The sequence below is a fragment of the Camelus dromedarius genome, chromosome 1, assembly GCF_036321535.1.
Source record: "Camelus dromedarius isolate mCamDro1 chromosome 1, mCamDro1.pat, whole genome shotgun sequence".
Taxonomy (NCBI): domain Eukaryota; kingdom Metazoa; phylum Chordata; class Mammalia; order Artiodactyla; family Camelidae; genus Camelus; species Camelus dromedarius.
The window spans coordinates 45,253,233-45,276,882 of NC_087436.1; the positions used below are offsets into that span (position 1 = coordinate 45,253,233).

General features: G+C 36.8%; 1 protein-coding gene and 1 long non-coding RNA gene across 2 annotated transcripts in view; one reads left to right on the plus strand and one right to left on the minus strand.

The window, feature by feature from the left end:
• The first annotated feature begins 224 nt into the window (after positions 1 to 224).
• Positions 225 to 23,650, plus strand: part of LOC135320102 (uncharacterized) — a 220,140-nt gene continuing 196,714 nt past the window's right edge. Inside the window, exon 1 of the long non-coding RNA XR_010379310.1 lies at positions 225 to 335. This is a non-coding gene — a long non-coding RNA (uncharacterized LOC135320102). The remainder of the gene's footprint in view (positions 336 to 23,650) is intronic.
• ENPEP (glutamyl aminopeptidase) overlaps positions 18,782 to 23,650 on the minus strand; it is a 76,425-nt gene continuing 71,556 nt past the window's right edge. Inside the window, exons 19-20 of the mRNA XM_010981090.3 lie at positions 20,604 to 20,682; positions 18,782 to 19,594 (exon numbers count right to left, since the gene is read on the minus strand). Of these exons, the coding sequence (XP_010979392.1) occupies positions 19,451 to 19,594; positions 20,604 to 20,682 (223 nt within the window). The 3' untranslated portion in view covers positions 18,782 to 19,450. The remainder of the gene's footprint in view (positions 19,595 to 20,603; positions 20,683 to 23,650) is intronic.

Below are 23,650 nucleotides of genomic sequence, written 5' to 3' on the forward strand. Positions count from 1 at the left end.
AGATGAAAGAAGGTAATATTGTTTTATGATTCACTCTCCCTTGGAGTCATTTCAGGAGGAGCTCGTGGGAGTAAGGGGCCTGTCAAGGTTTTAAAATTTTTGTTTCCACCCTCCTTTCTCAAATGAAGGAACAATTAGCAGCCTTGCCAGGGAGATGTGACTGAGTCCAGGCAAGGTGAGCCCAGGTCTCGCGAACCCGCGCGTCCAGCCCTTCCCCACTTCACGGGACCCCAACGAACAGAAGCCCCGCCCCCAACGCCGGGAGGCGCCCGCGGCCCCCTTGGTCGCTCACCTGCCAGGCGAGGCGGGGATCCCGGTCCGGCGAGCCCAGTTAGGTAGGTCCTGCCCAGGGTATCAGTCACCTCTGCCTTTTCCAGCGGCTTCCTTCGTTCCCTCCATGACCAAGCGCGCCACGTACTTGAGAAGCCCGGAGCTTCGTCCTGGACCTGCCGGCCTCTCTGCGCGCGCCTCTTGCTCCTTGCTTGGAGGTGGAGCGGGGCTCTGGCCTGGAGGAGGCCTGGGCCGGAGCCCGAGGCCCGCAGTCCTGCGGCGCGGGCTGGTGGACGGCGGACGGTGGGCAATGGAGGGGGTCCCGGCGGGCCGAGGTGCGGGGTCCGGGCCGGGTGTGCAGGCGCCGTGCGCGGGTCCGGCCTCACCTGCCTGCGCTCCTTGCGCGTCGCGACCCCCGCGCGGCCCGGCCGAGGAAGGAGCGGAGAAGGCGGGCGGCTGGGCCCCTGAGAGCAAGGAGGGTGTTCACACACCGGGAAGGCGCGCGAGGTTTGCGGCCTTCGCCATCCCACGCGCTCCCTCACGGTGGGGCCTGATTACAGGTCGAGGGAGGCGACGGTGTGTCAAAGGGCGCTTGGCCTCTCTCACAGAGTGACTTAGGTCTTACCCAGAGTCCGCACTTTGTGTCACAGCTCTCAGCGACTTTCCCAGTTCCCTGGCTCTGTCCTTTGTGGAAACTTTAAAACTGTCTGTTCCTGGACGTTGGTAAAGCTTTCTGGTTGTCTCTGCTGAGCGTTCTTTGCACCAGAGCAGCAGAGCTATCATTATAGGCAAACCTCACATCCCAGCACCACTCGATGAGTTTTATCCAAAGGTAACATCAGTGTTTTTGTGGCAATAATTGATGAAGAACATTTTACTTACTTACTTACTCACTCACTCATTTAATTAATTTTCATAAGTAGTGAAAAATCAAGATTTTGGATGAATGTATTAGAATTTAGAGGAAGGAGAAAGACAGTGGTATAAAATCAGGATATGTTTATTCGGTATATTCCCAGCCTTTTTCTTGCACTGTCCATGAAAAGGGCCCCCTTTGAAAAGATGAAATGAGATTCAGGAAAGTTCACTGTTCCTTAGATGGAGAAGATATTTCGACTTTTCCTCAGAGTATTTCTGCTTTTCGTCACCCTTGATTTAGGGAGATAGAAAGGCTAAGTAAGAGTTGGACTTCATTTCATCAAACCTATCTGTCTTCATTTAGGTTTTGTCAGTCCTTTTATGACTTGCAATTAAACACTGCACCCCCATCTCTGGCCATGGTTCAGATAATAGCCCATTCAGCTATTAGCCTATCTCTGTCAACAAAGAATTTGAGATGGTTTTAAAAACTACGCATATAGAAAAGAATACAAATAAAATATAACTATTAAGAACCCTCAAGGTGGGGTGAAATTGTGCACAATTGCTAAAATTGATTAGCCAATTTGGCTCTAAGCTTCCCCAGGTTCCTTGAATGAAATGTACTTTCTGCTCAGAGCAAATAGTAAAAGAGCTAGAAGGCATTTTGGTTTCTACAAGGCCACTCTGTAAAATCCTTAACCTGCCACTAGAGGCTGCTCTTAATTCTCGATATGTGAGGTCTAATCTAGTGAAAAGAGCTCTTTTTCCAAACCAGTAAGGAACAGGAAATTACTTTGGAAATTGCATTGCTTTGCTATTCACATATTGATGTCTTTTTCCCACTAATAGTTCTTTCTTTTTTTAAAAAAATTATCATTATATATTTTTGGGTTCATATCAATTCTGTTTGATGTTTGGTTATTGGTATCCAAATAGAAGATAAAGGCACTCTTACCTTTGGCTTAAACGTTTGTATTTCAGCATGGTATGTAGGCCTGGGATGCTTTTGGTTGCTGTTACTGAATTTCTTTTTTTGCAGTTAGAAAGAAGACTCACTTTTTATTAAGACACAATTCATGACCAAAAATGCATTGTGTCTATCACTTGTCTTATTAACTGTTACAATGAATTAAATAGTTGTTCTCTTTTACCTGCTCTCTTTTTTAATAAAATAAGGAATATTCAGAAAGGGCTTTTCAGATAACCGAGATATAATTAAACTTCAAATAAGCAAAGGCTGAATGAGTACAAGGTGAAGATTTATGAAAAGTTCTAACAGCTGAGAGAGGCTTTATCCCTCATCAAAGGCATACTGTATTCAAAATATTTTAATTTCTGACAAGTGATATCTACCTCTTAAGTGTTGGATGGCAAAGTATTAATCTGCAACATGAGACTTAAAGTAAACATTCAGCTTTCTGCATAATGTGCAAGACCTGCCCTCTTTGACTTCCAGGTCTCATTGCAACTTGTAGAGGGTACAAATTTTAGCATCTGTTGAGCTCCTGCTATGTACCAATTACTGTGCGAGGTGTTTTATGTACAATTATCTCATTTTGTCCTAACAACAGTCTTATGAAGCAGGTATTAACACCTTTTAAAATGAGGAAATAGGCTTAGTGAGGTTAAAAGTAACTTGTTCAGGATCCAACAGCTATTAGGGGGTGAAGCTGAGATCAGATCTGGTCTGGCTGATGGCAAAGCCCATCCGCTTTCTAATTTATGAAACACTAAGTTTAGCGAAACAAGGGTACTATTAAGGAATAATTCATACATTTGATAAATAGTTCTTGAATGTTACTTTCATCAGCTAAATTCCATACTTGTTCAGATTTCCTTAGTTTTTATCTATTGCCTTTTTTTATTAGTTTCAGGATCCCAACCAGAATACCATATTGCATTTAATCATTATATGTCCTTGAGGCTCCTCTTGGTTGTAATAAACTTCTCAGACTTCTGTTGTATTTGATGACTTTGACAGTTTTGAGTACTGGTCAGCTATTTTGTAGAATGTCCCTCAGTTTCAGTTTGCCTGATGTTTTTCTCATGATTAGACTGGGGTTATGGATTTAAGGGAGAGTGACCACAGAGGTGAAGTGCCATCTCATCACATCATACCACCATTATGATTTATCACTGATGTTGACGTGGAACACCTAGCTGAGGTAGTGTTTGTCAGGTTCTCTGCTTTAAAGTTGCTTTTTTTTTTTTTTTTTTCCTCTCTTTCCATGCTGTACTCTTTGGAAGGAAGTCATTGTGCATAGCCCACACTTACGAAGGGGGAAGCTATGCTCCATGGCAAACAAGGTGGCTTAAACAACAGAAATTTGTTGTCTTGCAGTTTTGAAGGCTAAAGTCTGAAATCAAGGTGTCTGCAGGTTTGTCTGCTTCTGAGGGCTGTGGAGGGAAGATCTGTTCCAAGGCTCTCTCAGTGGCTTAGGTGGCTATCTTCACTTGACACTGTCCCTGGATTTGGGCCCACCCTGAAGATCTCACTTTAACTTGATTACCTCTCTAAAGACCCTGTCTCCAAAGAAAGTCACATCCTGAGAAGTGAGGGGCTAGGATTTCAATATATGAATTTTCCGGCGGACACAGTTCAACCCTCAGCACCCTCCTTCTTGGCATTCTCCTTCCCTGGCTTCCTTAGAGCTCTTTCTCTCATACATCTCTGACCACTCTTTCTCATCCTCTTTTTCTGGTTTCTCTTCCTTCATCTGTCCCTTCAGCGTTGCTGTTTCCCAGTATTCTGTGCTCCTTATTCCTGTTTTTCATTCCACATGCTACCCTTGGGGCTCCATGCTTGCACAAGTTTAACTGTCATAGATAGAGAGATGCCTCCAAAATCTATAGCTGAAAAACCTGTATCTCTTACATTTGTCAAAACTCATAGAATGTTATAGCACAAAAAATAAACATAACATGTGCAAATTAGAAAGAAAATTATTTAGGATTTAGGATTTGTAATAAATTATATTTTGGGGATCACATTCTGTATTCGATCCAAGAGGAGCCTCAAGGACATCAAATGATTAAATGCAATATGGTATCCTAGAGGGGATCCTGAAACAAATTAAAAAAAAAAAAGTCAATAGGCAAAAACTAAGGAAATCTGAATAAGCATGGAATTTAGCTGATGAAAGTAACATTCAAGAACTGTTTATCAAATGTATGAATTATTCCTTAATAGTACCCTTGTTTCGCTAAACTTAGTGTTTCATAAATTAGAAAGCGGATGGGCTTTGCCATCAGCCAGACCAGAAATGATCTCAGCTTCACCCCCTAATAGCTGTTGGATCCTGAACAAGTTACTTTTAACCTCACTAAGCCTATTTCCTCATTTTAAAAGGTGTTAATACCTGCTTCATAAGACTGTTGTTAGGACAAAATGAGATAATTGTACATAAAACACCTCGCACAGTAATTGGCACATAGCAGGAGCTCAACAGATGCTAAAATTCATAACCTCTGCAAGTTTAGCTAAACTCTCAACAGTTTCCTTAATTGCCCATGGGATAAAGGCCTCAGGTTAACTTACCAGACTTCACAAATTCTGGACCCTATTACATCAGTTCAGGTTTGCCTTTCAGCATTGTGATCCTAGTCCCTTCCTCTTTTCTACATTATATCAACTTTATTAAAAATGCCAACCTTTTTTCCACCTTTGTTGTGTCCTTCTAACTACATGTTACTCATTCTTCAAGATAAAGTTTAACCCCTAATTCAGTTAGGACTTGGCCAACTCTTTAAATTACTGTTTAAGGCCAACTTTTACTATTAAAGTATCAATTGAAAACTAGTAATTTATTTCTGTTTACTAATATACATTTAAAGATGTATCTTCAGAGGCAAATAGTAGACAATTGGGAGTATTTCTAAATAATACTAGTCAGACAATCCTATTTTTATCTAAAAACTCCACTTAGTATGTGAGTTATCTTATCACTTATCTTATCACTTAGTATGTGATTGAGTAAATATAGTTTTGTGCAGCCCTGGAGGGATTCCATATTGGTGTTGAGTTTCAGTCTATCAACAGTTTATATGCCTCCTTCCTCCTAGCTGAATTCTCAGCCAACTGGGAAACAAATAAATAGTTATTATGGATAAAGACTAGGCTGGAGGACATAGCTTAGGTGGGCAGTAATAATAATGAACCCAGAGAATTTGGTAGATTCACCACTCTGCCACAGCCCCCTGGGCAACTTCATGCCCCATGGGGAGCCTTTATTGCTATTTGCTTTATTTCTGAAAACAGATCAGAACATACACTCTCTGAACAGGTGGACTCCTAGAAGAGGAAAGTAGTGTGAATTGACCCAAGTATGCCCAGTTCCTGTTCCTAAATTTGAGGGGAGACATGAGTAAAGGGGCAGAGAAGGGTCAGTACTTTTGCTCTATTGGAAGGTAACTCCGCATTGAAGGACACATTTGAAGTTGGAGATAAATTCATTCCTAACATTTGGGGAGGAAGGAAAGGGATTCTTTCCAGAGACGTTTCCTGGGGACTCATCGCACTGCATCAGTATTCCGGAGAACTTCAAGAAAGAAACTTTCTCTTCTACCATCTCTAAACTAACCCAAAGATCACCCTAATTCTTGAATTACATTGTGGATAGCTACACTCTTGACTTAGTATTTATAATCTCCTGTTATTGACAATATTTGGTTTGAAAAAGACAGTATACTAAAACTAAGGCTGTATCTGTGAGGTGTCGTATGAAATCAGAGCATCCACATTTGATCTTGTGTACTTAAATCTTATTCCTGTCGCTTCAAAATAGAGACCCTCTTTCCCCAACACCAAATGAAATTTGAAAATAAAAGTGTCCATGTAAGAAATCTAAGCATTGTAGTCAGAACCAGAATTTAGGATAGATTCTGGGACACAGTTACATGAAGCGTGAATTTAGTGAGTGAGATTAGAAGATTCCAGTTGACCACCAGGACTCCTCAGCTTTATAAATCAAGGCCAACTGCTCTAAATGTTGTAAATCTTATGTTGCTCTGTTTTATTCTCAATTTATGACTGCACATGTGATTTAAAAGTTTAAGCTAAACTTCGATAATTTATGTATAGTCATTAACTAATCTTAGCTGGATCTGGAGGGTAGCCTATCACTTTATATTTAAAAGAAAAAAAGCACAGCCCTTTACTCCTTTACTTACCCCAACTTATGCATGTGTTAACTTACCAAGGGTTTTGTCTTAATTTTTTATAGCTTCCTTCTTAGTAAAATTCAAGTTTGGATTTTTCTGAAAAATCAGAGCATTGAATCTCCTTATTATCATGTTGTGGATTGATCTTTTAGGAATAGCATACATTTATTTGAGTTTTCATTAATACTTAGACCTTTAATTCCGTGGGTAGGAATCAGTTACCACTCAGGGATAATCACTGTTACAATGTTGACATAGATGCTTCCAATTATAAATATGTCTTGAAGTGTTAATTACAAAGATGTATTAAATAAAGGTATAGATCTTATGATACTTTATCAAGAGTTCTTTTATTTTTTCCACTAAGAAGAGATGGCTAAGGAGGAAGCTTGGCAATGTTTTCTTTAAATCTTTTACAGGCTAAAACAACTGGAACTGTGCTCTACATCCTATAATTTTTGGACCTTAATAATCAGCCTATGTGTTAGGTAGATACAAAATTATTTTTATGGGAAAATCTTACCTTTGCACGATGGTTCTACTTTTGTAGTAGACTTCTATTCAGACACCTGCTTCCCAACTTTCATAAGAATATGTCAACATTTCCCTGAGTCAACCTAACTATTAAAGTAGCAAGAGAGAAAATCTGAACTCAGACTTACTACTATTTTGGTAAAACACCGAAACTCAGTTGAAAATAGTATTTTTGAGAGGTTATCTGGAGAATATAAACTCCATATCATTTCTCTAGAAATCCTAAAATTTAACATTAGATTAAGCCAGATGTCAATTAGCTGTATACTTGGACACTATTATTTTGGCTTTCTGTAGAATTGTTTTAATTGAGAATTGACTAGAATTTAGCAAGTCCTGACCTCAATAAGCACAGTTTTAGTGGAACAGTGGAGATTGAAAGCCCAATTAGAATGAGCTCAAGGGAGAAATTTTAGATGAGCCTAGACAATACTTTGTTTTGTTTTGCTTGTTTTTGTCTTTTATTCTCTGATAAAAATAACTGTGCGAGTTTCTAGCACAGATCTTGGACATAAATTCTCTATAATATTGGTTGAATGAATAAGTGAATATCTCTAGGTGTGTATAAGGATTTATTCAGGTACGTGCATAAGGATTTATCTAAAAGGGAGCCCTAATAGTGGAATTGCTAGATCTGATGGCATACACATTTAAAATCTGATAGTTTCTGTTAAATTCTCCTCTAAAAAAGCATAGACAACGCTTTAGAAAAATTTTGTGGTAACTAGAAGGAGAGATCTAGAAGGAGAAATAGGGTTGAGAGATTTGGGTTTTTTTTTTTTTTAACTTTTTGAGAAATAATAGCATGAGTCTCTACTGATGCACAGAATCTAATAGAGAGAGGGTGTAGATTTTCTAGTACAGTGCTTTGCAAAGTTGAATAAAGATGAGACCTAGTGCGCTGGCCGTAGGAAGGAGCTCAGCCATAATGGTAGAGAAGGTAGAACATATGGGAATGAATGCTGGTATCTTACTCCTGTGTATGGGAACATCATCATTTATCTGACAAGTTTAGTAACTGGCAAAGGTTTTTCACTTTCAGGAGCTGTGCAGTGAAAATCCTTTCATCTTTGTACAGCATGTGAATGTTTTTATATAGTATCTACAGGATAAATCTCTAGAAATTGTATTGCTGGGTATAAGGAAAAGCAAATGTAAAATTGTAAAAAATGTTGCCAAATTCCCACTCAAAACACTATTTCAGTCCACACAGCTACCACCAGTGGTGAGAGGGCCATTCCCCCATCCCCTCACCAGTGGTGAATTTCACCAGTCTCTTGTGTTTTGGTTGATTTGGTAGGTGAAAAATTGTATCTCTATTTTGATTTTGTGTATTTTGGGGTATTCTCTTTCTCTCTCGTTTTTCAATTTCTGAGTGATTTTAAAAAAACATATTATTGAGGAGGGAGGATATAGCTCAAGTGGTAGAGCACATGCTTAGCATTCACAATGTCCTGGGTTCAATCCCCAGTACCCTCTCTAAAAATAAATAAATAAACCTAATTACTTCCCCCTGGCAAAAAAAAAAAAAAAAAAAAAAAGTAAACCAATTTAAAAAAAATCTCATTGACACATGATATACATACCATAACACTTACCCATTTAAAGTATACAGTTAATGATTTTCAAGATTCATCTATGTTTTATCATATATCAGAACTTCATTCCTTTTCCGTAATATTCCATTACAGGTATATACCACATTATAAAATCCATTCATAAATTGGTTTATTTCATTTTTGACTATTATGCATAATGCTGCTATCAACATTTGGATACAAGTTTTTGTGTGGTATATATTTTCATTTCTCTTGGATATATACCTAAGAGTAAAATTGCTGGGTCATACAATAACTCTATGTCTAATATTTTGAAGAACTGCCAAACTATTTTCCAAAGCAGCTGCAGCATTTTAAATTCCCACTAGCAATGTATGAAGTTTCCAATTTCTCCATATCCTTGCCAACAGTTGTTATTGTCTGTCTTTTTTTATTATTACCATCCTGGTGGGTGTGAAGTGGTATCACATCATGGTTTTAATTTGCATTTCATAATGGCTTAAGATGTTGAGCATCTTTTCATGTGCTTATTGTGTATTTATGTATCTTTGGAGGGATGTCTTTAAATCATTTGCCCGTTTTTTTTAATGGGGTCATTTGTTTTTTTATTATTGAGTTGTCAGAGTTCTTTATATATTCTGCATGCCAGTCCCTAATCGTATATTTGATTTACAGATATTTTCTTCCGTATCATGGGTTGTCTTATCACTTTATTAATAGTATCATTTGTAACACTAAAGTTTTAAATTTTGACGTAGTCTAATTTATCTTATTTTTTCTTTTGTTGATTATGCTTTTAGTGTCATGTCTAAGAAATCATTGCTTAATCCAAGATCACAAAGACTTACTTGCATATTTTTTCCCTAGCAGTTTTGAAGTTTTAGCTTCTAGATCTGTGATGCTTTTTGAGTTAAATTTGTATATGGCATAAGAAAATGGTTCTTTTTTTTTTTGCTTGTGGAGCTCCACTTATCCTAGCACCATTTATTGAAAAGACTTTTTCTCCATTGAATTCTCTTGTCAAAAATCAAATGACCATATATGTAGGTATTTATTTCTGCACTCTCAGTTCTATCCCATTGATCTGTATGTCTATCTGTATGACAGTAACATTGTATTGATTACGGTCACTGTGTAGTAAGTTTTAAATTTGAGAAGTGTGAGTTCTATAACTTTGTTCTTATTTTGAAGATTCTTTTGGTTATTCTGTGTTACTTTCATTTCAGTATGAATTTTACGATCAGATTGTCGATTTCTGCAAAAGAAGCAAGGCGAGATTTCAAAGGCATCACGCTGAATCTGTAGATCAGTTTGAGGAGTATTGCCATTTTCACAATATTAAGTCCTCTAGTCTATGAACTGGAGATGTCCATCTATTTAGATCTTTAAATTTTTCCAACAGTGTTTTATAGTTTTAGGTCTATGAGTCTTAGACTTCTTTTAATTTCACTTTCTTATTTTTCATTACTAGTATATAAAAGTACAATTAATTTTTGTATATTGACCTTGTATCCTGCAACCTTGCTGAACTCATTTAGTGGTAATTGTGTGTGTGTGTGTGTGTGCACGCATGTGTGTATATTTAGGATTTTCTATATGCAAGGTCATGTCATTTGATAATGGAGATCATTTTACTTTTTCCCTTTTCCAATCTGGTTGTCTTCTATTTCTTTTTCTTACCCAATTACCATTACAAGAAGCTGCACCTCAATGTTAAGTAAAGTTGCAAATGAGAACATTCTTGTCCTGTTGCTATTCTCAGGGGGAAGGCATTCAGTCTTTTACCTATACCTGTGATGTTAGCTGCTGGTGTTTCCTAGGTGCCCTTTATCAGGTTGAGGAAGTTCCCTTCTCTTCCTAAGCTTGTTGAATGTTTTATCATGAAAAGGTGCTGGATTTTGTCAAATGCTTCTTCTGCACTATAGGGATGACCATGTGGTTTTTGTCCTTATTCTGCCAACATGGTATGTCACAATGATTGATTTTCCACATATCAAAACATCCTTGCGTTCTTAGATAAATTCCACTTAGCACCTGGTCATGGTGTTTAATGATTTTTCTTTGTTGCTAGATTTGGTTTGCTAGTATTTTGTTGGGTATCTTTGTGTATATGTTCAAAAGGGAGGTTGACCTGTACTTTTGGGGATTTTTTTTCTTGTGATATCTTTGCCTGGTTTTGGTGTTTGAGTACTAATGACCTCACAGAATGAATTGAGAAGTATTCCCTTGTCTTCTATTTTTGCAAGTTTGTGAAGGATTGATGCTTATTTTTCTTTAAATGTTTGGTAGAATTCACTAAGGAGCCATCTGCTCCTGGGCTTGGCTTTTTGGGAAGTTTTTTTTATTATTAAATCAACCTTTTTATTTGCTATAGGTCTATTCAGATTGTCTGTTTCTTCTTGAGTCAGTTTGATAGCTTGTTTTTTCTTGGAATTTGTTCATTTCATCTAACTCATTTAATTTGTTGACATATGGTTATGCATAGAGTTCTCTTTAATTCTTTTTTGTCTCTATAAGAGTGGTAGTGATGCCCCCTCATTCATTCCTGATTTTAGTTATTTAAGTCTGCTCACTTTTTTCTTGGTCAGTGTAGCTAAAGGTTTGTTAATTTTGTTGTTCTCTTCAAAGAACTAAGTTTTGTTTTATTGATTTCTTCTATTATTTTTCTATACTTTCTTTCATGTATTTCTTCTCTAACCTTTACTATTTCCTTTCCTCTAGTTGCTTTGCATTTAGTTCTTTTCCTAGTTTCTCAAAGTGGAAACTTAGGCTTGATTTGACAGCTTTCTTCTTTTTAATACACATGTTCATATCTATGGATTTCCCTCTGAGAACTATTTTTGCTGCTTCTCATAACTTTTAGCCTGTTGTGTGTTTGCTTTCATTCATTTCAAGGTGTTTTCTAATTTCTCTTGTGATTTCTCATTTGATTCATTGGTTATTTAGGAATATGTTGTTTAATTTCTGTTTTCTTATGAATTCCCCAAATTTCCTTTTGTTTTTGATTTCTAATGTAATCACACTGTAGTTGGAGAACAAACTTTGAATGATTTCAATTCCTTTAAAATTACTGAGGCTTGTTTTATGTCTTAACATATGGTCAGTCCTGGAAAATCATTGCTTATTTATTTGAGAAAAATGTGTATTAAACCGTTATTGGATGTAGTGTTCTATACATTTGTTAGGAGCATTCTCTTTTAATAATGGTCATTTTTGATATAGGAAAGGAAATATTAGACTAAGAAAAATAAAAAGAGCAACACTTTGAGAGGAACACTGACTATGTAAATTACATGTATAGGAAATAAGGAAAGAATGAGTACTCCCTAAAAACTGTGTTGCTTTCATCCCTGCCTCTGGACCTTATCCCTTCTTAGATTATAAAATCATATTATTATAATTAGATAAGTATGTATCATTACAGAAAAATGCAAGCATTCAGGGGTACAGAATGAGGCTTTGGAGCTGGCAACCTTTTTCCTTCTCATAGAAAAGTAACACACTATAAATTTTTTCTTAATTAAATTGATACCTGTCATAAAAATTAAAACTCTCCCTGGGCATTTTAAAATACATAATATAATATGATATATGGTTGAGTTAACAAACTAATATACTTTAGACTAGGTGCTTTATTCTGTTTCATTAAAAAATATTTTTTTCTTCATGTAGTTTAGCTTCTTCCCTCAGTGTCTAGACTCAGTTTATCTGGGATGGGGGAGAAAACAGGGTTCTTTTAGTTGTTTTTCACACAATCTTGGAAGTTCAATGGTTGATTGCCTTTGTTTTGATGATAGTGAATATAACATTGCTCTCGGTTACTAGGGCTATCATTTAATTTTTTATCTCTCAGTTTTCAAATGAAGAAAAACAAATTGTCTGTTTTCCCCCATGGGAATATTAGAAAACAAATTAGAAAATTCCTTTCATTTACATGCTGATATGTGATGATAATTATGACAATTTTCTTATTGTCCCTTCCTTTTCAACTAAAGTGCACCCTTCCTTTTTCCTCCCCTCCCTTCTTCCTTCCCATTTCTCTTCCTTCTTCTGTCCTTGTTTCCTTTCTTCCATAATTTTTCCTTTTTTCTTCTATCCAGTAGCACTTTTTGACCCTTTCTATTAGTCTTAATTTATTTTTCGTAACATTCTCCGCTAGCTATAAAATTATTCCTGGGGGAAAGTGAAGGAACACTGTACTGAGGTTATTTTCATTGAAAGTGAGAGAAACTCAATATAAACCAGGTCAAATGTAGAGAATATTTATAGGCTCTTTTTTACTGTATCTCATAAGTTTTAGTGTGTTGTATTTTTGCTTTCATTCATCTCAAGGTATTTTCTAATTTTTCTTGTGATTTCTCCGTTGACCTATTGGTTATGTAAGAGTATGTTGTTTAATTTCTGCCTAACTATGAATTTCCCAAATTTCCTTTTTTTTTTTTTTATTTCTAACATAATTTTATTATGGTTGGAGAACACATCTCATATGATTTCAATTCCTTTAAATTTATTGAATTTAGATCTTGGAGATATCTATATACAGGCAGCTAGATTCAGGGGCTCAAATAATGTAGTTAGGATTCTGTATCCTTCTTTGCTCTACTTATTCCTGTTTGGCTTCTCTCCCTGTTGTAGTAAAATGGCCAAGAACAGCCCCAGGAATCTCCTAGCTTACACCTCCAGCAGGAAGGGACTTCTTTTCTCTAATATCCATGTGTCATAATCCCAGAATACATTAGTTCACTCTTCTTGGGTCAAGTGGTCACTCCTGAGCTGTGATCATGGGGATGGGGCACTATGGTGAAAAGGGTGGAAGGTGGGGGAAATGGCACTGTGATTTTTAGTTCTATCAAGATCACATGGAGTCCTAAAGACAAAAAAAAAAATGTACTTTAAGAACCAATTTCATCTGTGAGTGAAAATATAAGGATCTTTTGGAATTAGTACTGCAAATTCTTGAATCTCGAAATAGAAGCAATTTTAAGGAGAGAAACGTCCTTGGCACCGTGGCAGAAAGAAAATTGCCGCCGTCTATTGCAGAGAACACAGGCTTCCTCATGAACCAGTACTAGTCTGTGATTTAGTTTAGTGAGGCTCCAAAGAGGGAAGACAACTTATACCTTTATTGAGATATGGTTCACATACCATAAATTTCACCATTTTAAAGTATTGCAATTCAGTGGGTTTTAGTACAGTCACAAAGTTGTGCAACCATCACCATTATCCAATTTTAGAACTTTCTTATCACTTCAAAAATAAATCATTAACAGTCACTTTTCATACCCCCTTCCCAAGCCCCTGGCAACCACTTATTTACTTCCTATCTCTATAGATTTGCCTATTCAGGACATTTTATATAAAAAGAATTATACAATGTGTGGCTTTTTGTGACTCACTTCTTTCATTTAATATAATGTTTTCAAGGTTCCTCTGTGTTAAAATACACATCATTACATCATTCCTTTTTATGATCAAATAATATTCCATCGTGCTGTTTTACAGCCTTTTGTTTATCCATTCATCAGTTAATGGACATTTGGGTTATTTCTACTTTTTGGTTGTTATGAATAATGATTCTATGAACATTCATGTATAAGTTTTGTGTAGAAATTTATCTTCAGTTCTCTTGGATGTATTACTAGGAGTGGAATTGCTGAATCATTTGATAACTGTACATTTGAGGCACTGGAGAAGTCAATTTGGATGGTTTATCAATAGTGCATTCTAATATGCCTGCGTATTTCAACACAAAGGAAAACACACTGCTCCAGCTTTTTTTTTTCCCATTTACCATGGGGAATAATCTGTTCTAAATGCTTGCTTATTATAATTTCTCCCATATTCTAAAAATTGTGAGGGCTGGGGTGGACTCTCTGAGGGCCAATCCAGTCTGTCAGTCTGTACCAAGCAAAGGACCAGCTTTGAGCTTTTTTATGAGGACAATGGGCAGAAAGGAATGCAAATGGAAATACAAGTCAAAACAAAATCAGTAGTTTCACTCTGTATCATTCAGGGGTCAGTTCAGGAAATGCAGTAGATATTTCAAGTAGAAAAAGATTTAACACAGGGAATTAGGCACTTAGATATCATTTGAAGGGCTGGAGGAATAGCAATTAGAGAGTCAATGCAGGGCTTCTGGTTTTAGGTTGCATATCGTCACCTTTCTGATCTAAAGATCAGACTCTGCTAATATCATCCAGAAGTGAGGAAACTGTAAGTGTCACAGGAGAGCTTCCCTGCACCACAGAGATGGTAAAAACAGGGTTGTGGAGTTCAGAAGCTGCCAACTCATATCTACCCTAGAAGCTGCTTTCCTCTGCATTGAAAAGGAAGAACAGTCTCTTCTCTCTTTTCCTTCCAATGCACATCTTTTTGAAGTACATATCGTTGGCAGAACCTAAACGGTGTGGACGCCAGGAAGTGCAGTTTTTTAGCATCCCAGCCCTGCAATATCAGAGGGTTGGGACAGAGAAGATGGTAGAAATGGTGGCCCAGTGACAATAAACAGTGTCTAGCACATCTTTAAATCAGACAATCTAAGTTACCATTTGACAATAAACATTTCATTTATGTTAAGTGGCAAATAATATGTAAGAGCTCTTGGTTTAAAATATAGTCAGTTGCTGAAGTTACCTTCTCACATTTTCCTTGCCCCACTTGTCTCATGCTACTCCATTACCTCCTTGACTCAATTTTTCTTCCAATTGTCTTCTAAATCCATTCTTGAATCTAGGACAACCAATACCTAAACAAGGTTTGTCATAAAACACATACTTTGTAAATATTAGTTATTTAAATGTATGCATGAATGAGTACCTTATCCAGTCTTCTCTGCATTATTACTCCTTTCCCCAAACTTCTTTTCTCTCTCAAAGGTCCTTCAATTTCTGTAATTTCAAATGGAATTGCTTTAAGTCAGCAGCATTCTCCTCACCTATTTTTTAGGGTGGCTGAAGAGTGCCTGCAGTATCTATTCGCATTTAAGGAGAGGCATTGATTCTCAACTGTCCTCCTAGAGGACATTTGGCCATGTGTGGAGACATTTGCAGTTGGGGAAGTACACTGGCAACTAGAGAAGAGAGGCCAGGGATACTGCTGAACATTCTACCATGTGCAGGCTCTCCCTCCACAAAAAGTATTAACAGGCCCCAAAAGTTAATAGTGCTGAGGTTGAGAAACCCTGAGTTAGGGTACAGGAGAAGGAGGGAAAAGGGAAAAGAAATTGAATACAAAAGGAGGGCAGGAGTAAAGTTGAGATCCAACAAGGTTTGGCAAACTTTTTCTGTAAAGGACCCAGAAAGTAAATATTTTAGACTTTGAGGGCCATAAGACCTCTATTGCAACCACTCAATGCTGCTGTTGTAGCTTCAAAGTAGCTATAATCAACGTGTAAATGAATGTGAGTGTCGCTGTTCCAATATAATTTTCTTTAATTGGAGACACTGACTTTGGATTTTATGTAATTTTCACATGCCATGAACTATTGTTCTTTTGATTTTTTTCCAACCATTTAAAATTATAAAAAGTATTTTTAGCTGCAAGTCTTACAAAGATAAGCAGGGAGAATTTCACTGGCCCCTGATAGATAAAGAAGGAAGGGAAAGAACTGGAAATAAATAACTGCAGTAGAGCACCACGTTAGTTTGGTGTTTATATTACACAGGTTAGGCTAGATCATGCTGAAGTAACAGACAGCCTCAAAATCTCGGTGATACAATAACAAAGGACATTTCTCACTCACAGTGCAGGCGCAGTGTATGCTGGCTACATTCTCCTCCATGTTGTTTTCATTCTGGAATTCTGGCTAATAGAGCAGCCCCTATCTGGAACATTGCTGGATCCAATGGCAGAAGAAAAGTGGAGAACATTGCAACCCACGTGCTGACTCTGCACATTTCTGCCTGAAATCGACACACATCACTTCACTCATGTTTCACCAGCCAAAGCAAGTCACATACTCGTGCTAGACTTCAGTGTGGTGAGATAATGGAATTCTTTCCAGGAAGGGGCAGTGACTATTTAGGAACAATAACATAGTCTAAAACATTGCCTGTCCTTAGTGGTTTCAATAGCTTAAGTTTGGTTATTCCTGAACCCAACTTTATTTTATTCTCCAAACTGGTGGCTACTAGGAGATATCATAATGGTAAAAATAATAACATCTAATGTTTATTGAGTGACTATTATTTCCCATATATGCATCCTTTACATTCATTTTTTGCGTTTAATCCTCATAACAACCCATTAAGGTAGTGATTATTTTTATCCCCATCTAATAGATGAGGAAACTGAACAATAGAGAGATTAAAGGCAAGTAGTTGAAATTCAAACCCAGATCACTTTAATTTTAAAACACATTTCTGCTCTAATACAGTAGTTGAAAACATAGGTTCTGGTGACAAGCTGGTTAGGTTCAAGTCCTGGCTTATGCCAGATGCTATTTTTATGGCTTTGGCAAGTTCTGTGACTTCTCTGTCTCAGTTTCTCCGTCTGTAAAATAGAGATAATAACAGTACCTGCCTCATGGGGTTTTTGTAAAGTTTAAGTACTGAAATTGATATATGTGGAGTGCTTGTGTTTAGTACAGGGCTTGGTATAAAAAGGGGGTTGCTATTATTATTATTTGGCAATGTTTTAGAAAACTCCATTGGTAATCCTGCTCTCCTCCCTTCTGCTCCTTGTTTATTCTCAACTCCATTTGAGAATTACTGTTCTAGATTTTTGTTTCCACCTTATGTTTATCTATTTTTGGACTAACACTTCACCAACATGGAGGGTAAACTGTAGGAATACCATTGCCTTCAACCCGGTTGTGTATCTGTGCTTCCCAGAACTTCCCTGCCTGTCACTTTTATGTTCATAGTTTATTATTTAAACTCCTAGTTTATATTGATGTAGATGCATAGCAATGATCTGGAATACAGGAATAGACTGCCTAGAGGGAAGGCATTAATTATTTTGGCCCTGCTTCTTGCTACGTGACTTTACTGATCATTTCTTCCAGTTAATTCTTTAAAGGTGATGGTTTACTGTGGTTTAATTCTGAAGACAGCATGCTGAATTTTTTCCCTTAAAAATCATGACACAACCAAGCATGCACAGTAGTAAACTGTTCTTGGCATAGATCTATCTATTGGTCATCAGCCTTTTAAACACCAGATACTGTTTGAAAGGGCCTGATAGGCTAGTGGAGTTATAACAAAGTGTGCACAGCTCTTTTTCACATTCATTCCCAGTTTTAGTGCTAAAGTGGAATGAAATGGAGTGACTTGTAGGCAAGTTGAAATCTGTTTTATTTACCATCCCCCTCAAACTTACATTTTTCTTTTAAGAATTTATTTATTACAAAAAGCAGGAGGATAAGCCATCCCACTTCCTTATTTGTCCACTTGAAACAATACATAGACTTCAAGTGCTGGTTTTGATTGTGGTTAATTTGAAGTTAGGGTGTTAAAACCCATGAGGATAGTGGGTTTTCCTGATGATTTATGGTGTTAATGTATATTTTCTTCTGAAGTAATTCAAAAATAACATTTTAAAAGCTTTAGTCTGAAAATTTCTTCTTTTTAAAATCTTTTTTCCCCTCGGTCTACATTTAAATTTGCCTTTTTGGCTATGTGGATTGAGAAGTGATTAAGAGACAGCATTAGGAAAGTTTACAAAATTTTGGAGTCCTTGATTAGGGCACATTTTTTGTAAAGTCAAAGCTAAGATTTTGATTGTTCCCATGTGCTTTAATTATTTTCAAACCAATCTTAAATTATCTTATACTTCTGAAAGTCCCAAATACTTTTAGATTTTCTAGAGACAGCGGATTGGAGCATAGTTTCATTTATCATCTTTTATTCCTACTGGACTCATATTGTGGATCCACTAGGCGTCAAGTGCCATATTAAACATACTCTTGCCACCAGCTTCTACAGAATTGATGTCTTTAATCAAGTCACGAATATAAATTTGACTAGTGCTTTTCTGCCTGGATTAGGATCTAAGGGTTTATACAAAAAGTTATATATAAGAAGATATATCCTCAGGTATGCAGAGTCATGTTGGCGACATCCATAGGTTTCCTCATTTTCACACTTAGATGTCTCTGTTAGTTCATAGCTAAATTCTAATTCCATTTAGTTTTATGGAATAATCAGCTTTCTCCCTTTCCTGACCAGTTTCCAATTATTTAGCCTTTTTCCTCTAAAATCCATGGAGCAGAGTTAAGCACTATCTTCTCCCTAATTTCATAGCTTATTTGAAGGAGCTTTGTAGGGAATGGAGCACCATGACAGAGTACCAACCATGAAAAAGGCTAGGTTCTTGAATCTTATTTGCTTCCTGCTAAATTATTTGGAGAATGCTACAGTCATTATTTTTCGAGAGTAAAGTGACACTGGGAAACAATGTGGTTTTTTTAAGGTAATCATTCAGATTTATTTTAAAAAGGAGAGGAGAATTCTTTTGTTGGTTTTTATAAGAACAAAGGCAACAGTCAGGCATTTCTTTGGCTAATTCGTGCAATCCTTGAGTAAAATTTAAGCCCAGGTTACTTTGATAGGATTTAAAGGAGTAAAATATATGTGAATGCAATGATATTAAATCTTTGTAATTCTGAATAATAAAATAAAGATTAAGATGGTAATATTGGTCCCTCAAGTACTGGTATTTAAACTTTAAAAATCAATCAAGAGAGAAGATTAAGTGGTGTTTCTTTGGTACTAAAAATGTAAAGCTAAGACCAAATTGTTCTATTTTCACAGATTTAAGATACAAAGAATGATATTTAAAGACATTAAAATGGCTATTAAATTCTCTTCAGTTTGTAAAGAATTTCCTATGAAGTACATTTAGAAGAAATCCCTGAGTACATTAACTACTCAATTGGTATCTTCCTTCATAAACAAAGAGGAACAATTTAACAGCTTTGCAAGACATATAAACATAGTACTTAGCAAAAGCAGTGTCTATGGATAAGACTTTCTTCATAGTGCTTGTGAATTAGGCCACCACATATTTAATAGGAGAAACAATAGATTCACAAAATTAAAATATGACATTTGAAACACATTAACCATTCAAGATAAATCAAAAAACCAATCTCTTATGGTGTCTCTGTTTTGCTTTAGCCACTCGATATTGTTTTTCACTGTTTCCAGCACTTGCTCCCTAGGTTTTTCTCCTGCTCCAGCTTCTGGATATCTTTCGAAAAAGCTCTTTATCTGTAAAAGAGAAGGAAATAATTAAGAATGTAATTTTAAGCCCAATTATTCTTCAAGAATTTTATTTACGCTCTGGATTTGTTTCCTTCTTCCCAGGAAATTCAGTATCACGGCACAACATGGAGATATATCTTCTGGTGCATCATTTAGCCCATCTCTCAGATTAGCAATCATCACTCACAGCTTTTGGCCACCTGGCAGCACGCTAATCAAGCAAAAGAGGCCCTGACATATTGGGGAAGGAGAGCAGCACACTGGTGGCCAGTATGCCCTGTCTGCTTCTGTTGGTTTCTCCGTTTTCTGCATGTTCCCCAATGTGTTCCCTGGAAACTCTGGTCTGTGGAATGAAGGCTTTGCTTAGCCTTTCACTTCATGAGTCTGCAGTATTTTCATATATTTTCAGTTCACTTATTAAGGACTCATGAAAAAAACCTCTGTTAAACTTGGTTCTGTTTTAGCTCTTCCCTCCGCAACCCTCCCCCAAACTCAACTATAGTAGCATTTGCTTTTTACAAAAATAAGATTTTGTTTCTTAACACACAGAAGAATGTTAATATTCCAATATCTAATACACAGATGTTGAAAATTCATGCAGTATCTATTTGTCCAACATTAATGAACATTCTCCCATTCCCTTGGGAATTGAGATATTAGAAATCTGAAAGATTTGGGTTTAGTTTTGAAATTCCAAAATTATGAATTCTGAAAGGAATTAAACCTTGACTAGCCTATTCTGGAGTTACATTTACCAGAAAAGGGGAGACTTAAGCATTCATATTTTGGTAAACTGAATGGTCTTGTGGCCTCACCTTTCTCAGCTTTTGAACTTTGTTTCTTGGTTATTTGAGTTTTTTTTCAGTTTAGAAAAAAAATAGGTGTACATTTCATTAGGGATAAGAATTATTTCTTTCTCCTTGTCTTCTGGGATCTTAATAGAGACAATACCATTTCTATTTGAAAAAAAATTCTCTTCCTTCCTAGACAAGCATAGAGGAATTTATGTTCATACCTGCCAGAGCTGTAGTTCAGTGTTGAATGGCTCTGCTATCGTGACAATCCGGCCAAGGTTTCTGTCATTGATTGTATATCTGAAGAGAAATTTAGGGGAGTAAAAGGGAATATAAGTGCCCAGAACTTTAAATCATTTTTCTAGATGCAGACATTCCTTTTTATTGTGCAGGGTTTTTGTTTGTTTGTTTGTTTTTAAGTAATTTTCAAAGAAAGGAAAACACAGGAAGTAAAGTATCTAATTTAATTCTATTCAGGAGAAATTCTCAGCAAATTCTACACTTATTTTTGTAGACAGATCCACACCACTTTCCCAGATATGGTAGACTGCTTATTGTATTCCTCAAATCTGTTCTCCTTTTTCCCCTGCACACATGAGAACCCCACTCAGATTACATTTCTCAGCCTTCCTCATAGCTAGATGCAGCCAGGTGACCCAGTTACTATCAGTGGAACATGAACAGAAGTGATATGTTCAGCTTCTGCCTCTTGCTTAAATAAAGGGAAATTGCTTGGCTTGGACTTCTTGTTTTCTTTCTCCCCCTCCTCCAAGCTTCAACCTCACAGATAGAATACAATCCTAGGCCGCATGGAGCAGAATTACCCTAACAGCTTAGAATGTTCACTTCAGGAGGCTAACCTGAGTGAAGAAATAATTACATATGTCCTTTAAGCTGCTGCATTTCTTTCTTTCTGTTACAGCGGAATAGCTTCATCACCTTTATTGTAAAGGTACAGAAATTTGAATATAGGGTATTTATTCTGTTTTCAAAAAGCTTTATTAGCTACCTGCATTTTTGGAGTTATAATCTATGTGAGCCTGGCAAGCAAAGACACTTGAAGCTAAGTGCAAAGATAGCACTTTAGAGATGATATTCTATTCCTGTCCCTTTTGGATTTTCTCTCTTAAAGAGCAAGAATCAGAAATTTCCATATAGACCAAAATACAAATGATTGTAATACAGACAAAAACTTCATCCTGACTAATCACAGTGTAAGGAAAACAACCACAAGAATTACGTATAAACCTTACTGTTGGAATGTTGGAGAAGGATAAAAGAAAATATATCAGTATATAAAGAGGTAAACAAAACAGTAGGAGAAATTTTACATTTAAAACTTATTACATAAAAGCAGAAATCATGAAGATAAAACCCAATAAAGTCTGTTGCAGACACATTAAAAATTTTATTCTAAAAACAGTGCCATAAAATTAAAAGTCAAAATTTATTATTTTGTTGTAAAAAGAGCAAATATGTTCCCTATATAAAGAACCCTTATAGATTGGCAACAGGGAGAAATATGCCAACATGAAGTTAGCAAAGGAATGAATCAGCAGTTTGCAAAAGAAATACAAAGAGAAAATGTACCAGTTGAAACAGGAAATGTTCTAATAGTTATCCATGATTTCAGTGTTCTAGATGCAATACTTACTCTTATCACACATACCATTGAATTTAAATCCATTTTGTTTTTTATCTTTCTTCTCTTGGAAGTCTAAGGCAAGCTGTTACCCTTTACTTACTGGCATCAGTCATTATCCACAATATAATTCTCTCAGGCATCTATACTCAACACTGCCTCTGTAATGTCTGTACCTCCTTACCTCTGACTTAGCCATCTAAAGCTCCCCAACCTCTCAGGCCCTCCACCCAGCCCTCTGGAACTACTCCTTTACAGGGAATACTCCTACTCATTTGGAGAATGTTTATTTCCCCACATCCTCCATAGCATCAGGTCAGAAAGGGAGGTGGTGTGGTCATGCTCCTCATTGTGGATTCCAAATCATTATTCCTCCACTCTCTTTAAGAACCTCTGTTCCTTCAGATTATTTCCCCTCACCTCATTTATGATACATGTTGGCACTTGGCTCCTGGTGGTCTGCTCTACTCCAGGCCATGATTTCAAGGTCCACATTGGTGGTGATATATACAGCTTAGCTCCTTAGTTTCTTGACCTCCTCAATTCCAATGATATTTCTCCATTCTACCTCAGCCACCAATTCCCATGGTCATACCTTGTGATTATCCATAAATACTCTGCCTCTAAGATGATTAATTTGTGCATGCTCCATGATATAATTTCCCTTTCAGTTTCCACTATGGCCATTTTTTGACTTTATCTGGATTTCTGGCCCCCTTACCATCCCTACCCCTACTTTTTCCGGAATCATCAGCTCTTCCCTTTTCGTTCACTTACTTCTTTCTATAGTTTAGATTCCATGGTCTGTCATTGTCAGTAACATTTTTTCCTAAGCCCTAAAAACTCCTTTATATTTTAATAATTTGTGTCTCGCAAAACTCCAGCTCAGAATTAAATCAACTGCCCATTTCCACTGTTTGTACCAGGTGGACTCGTTCTGTCAAGGGAGGTCACCCAACTTTCCCCATATTGTTTCACTATCAGTTTATGGATATCAGTCATAAAAGGGCCCTCTACATTGACAAGCCTACAGTACCCTAGCGAACTCACTCTCTTCCTCTTTGAATGCTTTTTAAAAATGTTTTCACTCTCTTACAGCTTCCAAACATTCCCCCTCTTCCCTCCATCCCTACAAAAATAACCCTGCCTTCTAATTCAGAGAGAAAATGTATAGTAGCTCCTACATCTTTTAGCTTACAGACATACACATGTACCTGTTTTCCTCCTATCGTCTGTGCTTTGGTTCCTGTTTCTCCCCTGCTTTCTCAAAAATTTTGTTTTTTAAAAAATCTTTTTTTCTGTCTTACACATTAAATCTCTCATTCATCACTGGATCTTTTTCATCAGCTTCTAAGTATATTAAACATATTAAAATATCTTCCATAAAGAAAAGGAAAAATAATCCTCTGCCTTGATCTGGCATCACTCTTAATATTCTTCTTCTCACTTCCTCATCCATAGTGAAACTCTTCAAGAGACTTCTCTATTTTTCTTGTTTCCATCGTCTCACTGCTTACTGATATATTGATTTGCTTAAATTTGAGTTCTGCTTCCCATCACTCCACTGAAAAACTCTTTTTAGAGTTACCAGTAGTTGTTATGCTGATAAATTTTTTAAATGGGCAT